This window comes from Electrona antarctica (genome assembly GCF_951216825.1).
Source record: "Electrona antarctica genome assembly, contig: scaffold_771, whole genome shotgun sequence".
Classification (NCBI taxonomy): domain Eukaryota; kingdom Metazoa; phylum Chordata; class Actinopteri; order Myctophiformes; family Myctophidae; genus Electrona; species Electrona antarctica.
The window spans coordinates 20001-27500 of NW_027637409.1; the positions used below are offsets into that span (position 1 = coordinate 20001).

A 7500-nucleotide genomic window follows, 5' to 3' on the forward strand; every position below is an offset into this window, starting at 1 on the left:
CCTCTAAATGGAGACTACAGCCAATAGGTGTCCTCTAAATGGAGACTACAGCCAATATGTGTCCTCTAAATGGAGACAGCCAATAGGTGTCCTCTAAATGGAGACAGCCAATAGATGTCCTCTAAATGGAGACAGCCAATAGATGTCCTCTAAATGGAGACAGCCAATAGATGTCCTCTAAATGGAGACAGCCAATAGGTGTCCTCTAAATGGAGACAGCCAATAGATGTCCTCTAAATGGAGACTACAGCCAATAGATGTCCTCTAAATGGAGACTACAGCCAATAGATGTCCTCTAAATGGAGACAGCCAATAGATGTCCTCTAAATGGAGACAGCCAATATATGTCCTCTAAATGGAGACAGCCAAAAGATGTCCTCTAAATGGAGACTACAGCCAATAGGTGTCCTCTAAATGGAGACTACAGCCAATAGGTGTCCTATAAATGGAGACAGCCAATAGATGTCCTCTAAATGGAAACAGCCAATAGGTGTCCTCTAAATGGAGACTACAGCCAATAGGTGTCCTCTAAATGGAGACTACAGCCAATATGTGTCCTCTAAATGGAGACAGCCAATAGGTGTCCTCTAAATGGAGACAGCCAATAGATGTCCTCTAAATGGAGACAGCCAATAGGTGTCCTCTAAATGGAGACTACAGCCAATAGGTGTCCTCTAAATGGAGACTACAGCCAATAGGTGTCCTCTAAATGGAGACTACAGCCAATATGTGTCCTCTAAATGGAGACAGCCAATAGGTGTCCTCTAAATGGAGACAGCCAATAGATGTCCTCTAAATGGAGACAGCCAATAGGTGTCCTCTAAATGGAGACAGCCAATAGATGTCCTCTAAATGGAGACTACAGCCAATAGATGTCCTCTAAATGGAGACTACAGCCAATAGATGTCCTCTAAATGGAGACAGCCAATAGATGTCCTCTAAATGGAGACAGCCAATAGATGTCCTCTAAATGGAGACTACAGCCAATAGGTGTCCTCTAAATGGAGACAGCCAATAGATGTCCTCTAAATGGAGACAGCCAAAAGATGTCCTCTAAATGGAGACTACAGCCAATAGGTGTCCTCTAAATGGAGACTACAGCCAATAGGTGTCCTATAAATGGAGACAGCCAATAGATGTCCTCTAAATGGAGACAGCCAATAGGTGTCCTCTAAATGGAGACTACAGCCAATAGGTGTCCTCTAAATGGAGACTACAGCCAATATGTGTCCTCTAAATGGAGACAGCCAATAGGTGTCCTCTAAATGGAGACAGCCAATAGATGTCCTCTAAATGGAGACAGCCAATAGGTGTCCTCTAAATGGAGACTACAGCCAATAGATGTCCTCTAAATGGAGACAGCCAATAGATGTCCTCTAAATGGAGACAGCGAATAGGTGTCCTCTAAATGGAGACAGCCAATAGATGTCCTCTAAATGGAGACTACAGCCAATAGATGTCCTCTAAATGGAGACTACAGCCAATAGGTGTCCTCTAAATGGAGACAGCCAAAAGGTGTCCTCTTAATGGAGACAGCCAATAGATGTCCTCTAAATGGAGACTACAGCCAATAGGTGTCCTCTAAATGGAGACAGCCAATAGATGTCCTCTAAATGGAGACAGCCAATAGATGTCCTCTAAATGGAGACAGCCAATAGATGTCCTCTAAATGGAGACAGCCAATAGATGTCCTCTAAATGGAGACTACAGCCAATAGATGTCCTCTAAATGGAGACTACAGCCAATGGATGTCCTCTAAATGGAGACAGCCAATAGATGTCCTCTAAATGGAGACAGCCAATAGATGTCCTCTAAATGGAGACTACAGCCAATAGGTGTCCTCTAAATGGAGACAGCCAATAGATGTCCTCTAAATGGAGACAGCCAATAGATGTCCTCTAAATGGAGACAGCCAATAGATGTCCTCTAAATGGAGACAGCCAATAGGTGTCCTCTAAATGGAGACAGCCAATAGATGTCCTCTAAATGGAGACTACAGCCAATAGATGTCCTCTAAATGGAGACTACAGCCAATAGATGTCCTCTAAATGGAGACAGCCAATAATGAAATGAAATGAAATCTATATTTACCCAGGGTATCTGGGCTAAGCTCAAGAACTTGTTTCCAGCCAGGCCCTGCTCATAGAACACATTTCATCGTAGTGGTTGATGCCTTGTTCAAGGGCATTTCAGCGGTGGTAATTTTTAACGTGTCGGACGGCTGGTTCGAACTGGGAACCTTCCGGTATCTAGACCGCGCCGCTATCCGTTCGGCCACCGCTGCCACGAAGATGTCCTCTAAATGGAGACAGCCAATAGATGTCCTCTAAATGGAGACTACAGCCAATAGGTGTCCTCTAAATGGAGACAGCCAATAGATGTCCTCTAAATGGAGACAGCCAATAGATGTCCTCTAAATGGAGACAGCCAATAGATGTCCTCTAAATGGAGACTACAGCCAATAGGTGTCCTCTAAATGGAGACTACAGCCAATATGTGTCCTCTAAATGGAGACAGCCAATAGATGTCCTCTAAATGGAGACAGCCAATAGATGTCCTCTAAATGGAGACTACAGCCAATAGATGTCCTCTAAATGGAGACAGCCAATAGATGTCCTCTAAATGGAGACTACAGCCAATAGGTGTCCTCTAAATGGAGACTACAGCCAATATGTGTCCTCTAAATGGAGACAGCCAATAGATGTCCTCTAAATGGAGACAGCCAATAGATGTCCTCTAAATGGAGACTACAGCCAATAGATGTCCTCTAAATGGAGACAGCCAAAAGATGTCCTCTAAATGGAGACTACAGCCAATAGGTGTCCTCTAAATGGAGACTACAGCCAATAGGTGTCCTATAAATGGAGACAGCCAATAGGTGTCCTCTAAATGGAGACAGCCAATAGATGTCCTCTAAATGGAGGCTACAGCCAATAGGTGTCCTCTAAATGGAGACAGCCAATAGATGTCCTCTAAATGGAGACTACAGCCAATAGATGTCCTCTAAATGGAGACAGCCAATAGATGTCCTCTAAATGGAGACTACAGCCAATAGGTTTCCTCTAAATGGAGACTACAGCCAATATGTGTCCTCTAAATGGAGACTACAGCCAATAGGTGTCCTCTAAATGGAGACTACAGCCAATAGGTGTCCTCTAAATGGAGACTACAGCCAATAGGTGTCCTCTAAATGGAGACTACAGCCAATAGGTGTCCTCTAAATGGAGACGGAGACAGCCAATAGGTGTCCTCTAAATGGAGACAGCCAATAGGTGTCCTCTAAATGGAGACAGCCAATAGGTGTCCTCTAAATGGAGACAGCCAATAGATGTCCTCTAAATGGAGACAGCCAATAGATGTCCTCTAAATAGAGACAGCCAATAGGTGTCCTCTAAATGGAGACTACAGCCAAATCATGTTCTGACCTGGAAGCGGACCTCCTGGTTGGCTGGGCGCTGCAGGCCCCTCCCCCCCCCTATAGATGTCCTCTAAATAGAGACAGCCAATAGGTGTCCTCTAAATGGAGACTACAGCCAATAGGTGTCCTCTAAATGGAGACTACAGCCAATAGGTGTCCTCTAAATGGAGACTACAGCCAATAGGTGTCCTCTAAATGGAGACTACAGCCAATAGGTGTCCTCTAAATGGAGACAGCCAATAGGTGTCCTCTAAATGGAGACTACAGCCAATATGTGTCCTCTAAATGGAGACTACAGCCAATAGGTGTCCTCTAAATGGAGACTACAGCCAATAGGTGTCCTCTAAATGGAGACTACAGCCAATAGGTGTCCTCTAAATAGAGACAGCCAATAGGTGTCCTCTAAATGGAGACTACAGCCAAATCATGTTCTGACCTGGAAGCGGACCTCCTGGTTGGCTGGGCGCTGCAGGCCCCTCCCCCCCCCCCCTATAGATGTCCTCTAAATAGAGACAGCCAATAGGTGTAATGGAGACTACAGCCAAATCATGTTCTGACCTGGAAGCGGACCTCCTGGTTGGCTGGGCGCTGCAGGCCCCTCCCCCCCCCCCTCACCCCCCCCTCTCTAAGGGATCATGGTCTGACCTGGAAGCGGACCTCCTGGTTGGCTGGGCGCTGCAGGCCCCTCCCCCCCACCCCCCCTCTCTAAGGGATCATGGTCTGACCCCTCTCTAAGGGATCATGGTCTCCCCCCCCTCCTCCCCCCTCCCCCCCCCCCCCCTCTCTCTAAGGGATCATGGTCTGACCTGGAAGCGGACCTCCTGGTTGGCTGGGCGCTGCAGGCCCCTCCCCCACCCCCTCCCCCCCCACCCCCCCCCCTCTCTAAGGGATCATGGTCTGACCTGGAAGCGGACCTCCTGGTTGGGTGGGCGCTGCAGGCTGCCGTCGCCCCCGTCCCCCCCGTCCTCGCTGGACACCACGGACAGGCGCTCCACGGACAGACGCTTCTTGTCGGCCGCCGCCCGCTCCCGGATGTACTCCAGGCGCCGCGCGCGGCCCAGCTGCTGAGACAGGAGAGACTGCAGCTGAGCGCGCTCGATGGACCCCAGCAGGATCATGGACTCTGAAGGAGGAGGAGGGAGGAGGAGGAGGGCGGGGAGGGGCGGGGGGGAGGAGGAGGCGGAGGGGGGGAAGGAGAATCCATAAGTCAATTATTTGCCCGCCGACACTATAGAACGTCGCAGCCCCGCCCCCTCGAGAGACCCCGTTCATTTTCCTCATAGACTTTTCAGAAAGTATTTATTTAAAGACGTTTATACGCTGCGGACAAAGACAACTCTTTTAGTCATAGTCTTGCTTTTTTGCTGTTATCCCCATAACACCCCCCCCCCCCCCCTCGCCCACGCACAATTCCCCCCCTCTTCACTCTGTTTCTCACGTGCACACACACACCCACACACACACACACACACACACACACACGCGTACACACACACACACAGACACACACACACACACACACACACACACACACACACACACACATGAGGAGTCAGAGCTGCTGCGTCGCAGTTTTATGCAACCAAACATACAATGACTTGTGTCATTTATTGTTGTCCACTAGTCCCTTCCTATCATTTTTATTTGTTCACGAAATTGTCAAAATATTTAGTCTTAGCATAGCTTAGCTTTCATTTAGCTTCCGACCGTCAGTGAGACGGTTTTCGTCGCTTAGGGACCAAAGTGGGGAGATGATGGAGGAGGGGATACATGGTGAGAGAGGGGCGGGGAGATTATATATATATATATATATGAGACAAAAAAGGGACTCCTGCACATCCAAAAAGACCCGTGCGAGGTGCAAGTCTAGTTAGCAGGCATAGACATCAAAAAGAGAAAAACCTTCCAAGGAAGGGACTGCACCCTCCAGGGAACAGAGACGGACAACTTACTGCATCAACCTATTTATTAGCACGGCGCGTTTGGCCGTGAGCTTCACGTCAGGGGCTATGATAGCTCTGAAAACGTAGGGTTTTCAGAAAACTGTCAGGATTTAGAAGACATTTGTAGAATCGTCCTCAGGTCAAAAGGTTAAGGGCATCATGGAAGCACCCTTCCAGAGTGCACGTACCGTATATATGAGCCATCACTGATAGTATTTATCTTATACATCTTATACATCTTCCCCCCGGGAAGCAGGCTTATGCAACAGTCCAATGGTTGCTATCACACAGTGTGTGTGTGTGTGTGTGTGTGTGTGTGTGTGTGTGTGGTGTGTGTGTGTGTGTGTGTGTGTGTGTGTGTGTGTGTGTGTGTGTGTGTGTGTGTGTGTGTGAGCGTGCAGTACCAGCGGACTCCACCAGGGCCAGGGTCTTCAGCTGTCCAGTCAGCAGGACGTCGTGGAGGTCTCGGTAGCAGCAGTTCAGAGTGATGTACCTCACATCCCTGATCATGATGTCCTCCACACGGATGTTATACTTCCTATTGGAGGAGAGGAGAGGAGAGGAGAGGAGAGGAGAGGAGAGGAGGAGGAGAGGAGAGGAGAGGAGAGAGAGAGGAGAGGAGAGGAGAGGAGAGGAGAGGAGAGGAGAGGAGAGGAGAGGAGAGGAGAGGAGGAGAGGAGAGGAGAGGAGAGGAGAGGAGAGGAGAGGAGAGGAGAGGAGAGGAGAGGAGAGGAGAGGAGAGGAGAGGAGAGGAGAGGAGAGGAGAGGAGAGGAGAGGAGAGGAGAGGAGAATCCCAATCAGTTTTATCTACATTATTTCAGTCACATTGTTTTAATCTGGTCTTTAATGATGCTAACAGGTGAAGGTCCATGCATTCATACATTGGGAGGTGAAGGTTCATTCATTCATACATTGGGAGGTGAAGGTTCATTCATTCATACATTGGGAGGTGAAGGTTCATTCATTCATACATTTTTTTTATATCAACATTTAAAAGTGCATGTTGTATTATTTAATATTTCTAATTAACGCCATCTGTCAAGGGTAAGGTCCTATATATTCTGTGCTGTCTACGTTGTGATTTTGTTGTTATTTGGGGGGTTTAAAGGACTATGTTTATGATTTGATGTATTTTGATTGACACAGGTCTGGAGTTGGACTGACGCCCATAAAGTAGGCAGAGGTTACCGGCTGTCAAGTAGACCTGGGAGAGAGACAGACAAACAAGGAAAACAGGGAGTCTACGAGGGACCTGGACATGTTTGTTCTCTAAGTCTAAAATCATCTCTTTAAGCTATAGCTACCAGAACGATTGTGCTCATTATATGAAGCGGCTCGAGACGTCCTTCTGAACCGGTGAGATCGTCTTTTATTTATTTATTTACTTCTTTGTCCCGCGAGGATCCGAGGTGTCGTTCTTCCTCTTTCTTTGGAATACATTCAGCTGGATTACCACGCTACGGGGACTTACTTACTTTATTTTCTACTTTATTACTTCTATTCTACTTTGGAGGGAGTGTTACGTTCGGGAGGAAACTCTGGAGAAACAGACTGTTTGAAAACAACTCACGGAACTATACTAAACAATAAAGCGCGGGCGTGCGCGTGTGCACGGACACTCGTTACGGTTCACTCATTCATTCATTCATTCAACCCTGTATGTATAACTGTTGATTCCTGACTGTATTATGAGTAGATAAAAGGTTAACGTGAGCTTTGCTTCTGACTGTGTTTGCTGCTGGTTTCTGTAGGCCAATTCTTTACTTTCCACTTTATCAGATTGTATCCTAAGAGGAGATCATTCGCAATCCGTAATTTAAATAATGGTAACAGTGATAGTAATATCTGAACGTTACAAGGTGAAGGTCCATTCATTCATACATTGGGAGGTGAAGTTCATTCATTCATACATTGGGAGGTGAAGGTCCATTCATTCATACATTGGGAGGTGAAGGTCCATTCATTCATACATTGGGAGGTGAAGGTTCATTCATTCATACATTGGGAGGTGAAGGTTAATTCATTCATACATTGGGAGGTGAAGGAGGTGAAGGTTCATTCATTAATACATTGGGAGGTGAAGGTTCATTCATTCATACGTTGGGAGGTGAAGGTTCATTCATTCATACATTGGGAGG

The 7500-nt window shown here is 47.1% G+C and overlaps 1 protein-coding gene across 1 annotated transcript in view; it reads right to left on the reverse strand.

Annotated features, from left to right (window-relative positions):
- Positions 1-7500, reverse strand: part of LOC306918953 (chloride channel protein 2-like) — a gene marked incomplete at its 3' end in the record, with an annotated part of 22483 nt that overhangs the window by 9387 nt on the left and 5596 nt on the right. The window contains exons 4-5 of the mRNA XM_079531791.1: positions 5766-5899; positions 4321-4541 (exon numbers count right to left, since the gene is read on the reverse strand). Coding sequence (XP_079387917.1) covers positions 4321-4541; positions 5766-5899 — 355 coding nt within the window. The remainder of the gene's footprint in view (positions 1-4320; positions 4542-5765; positions 5900-7500) is intronic.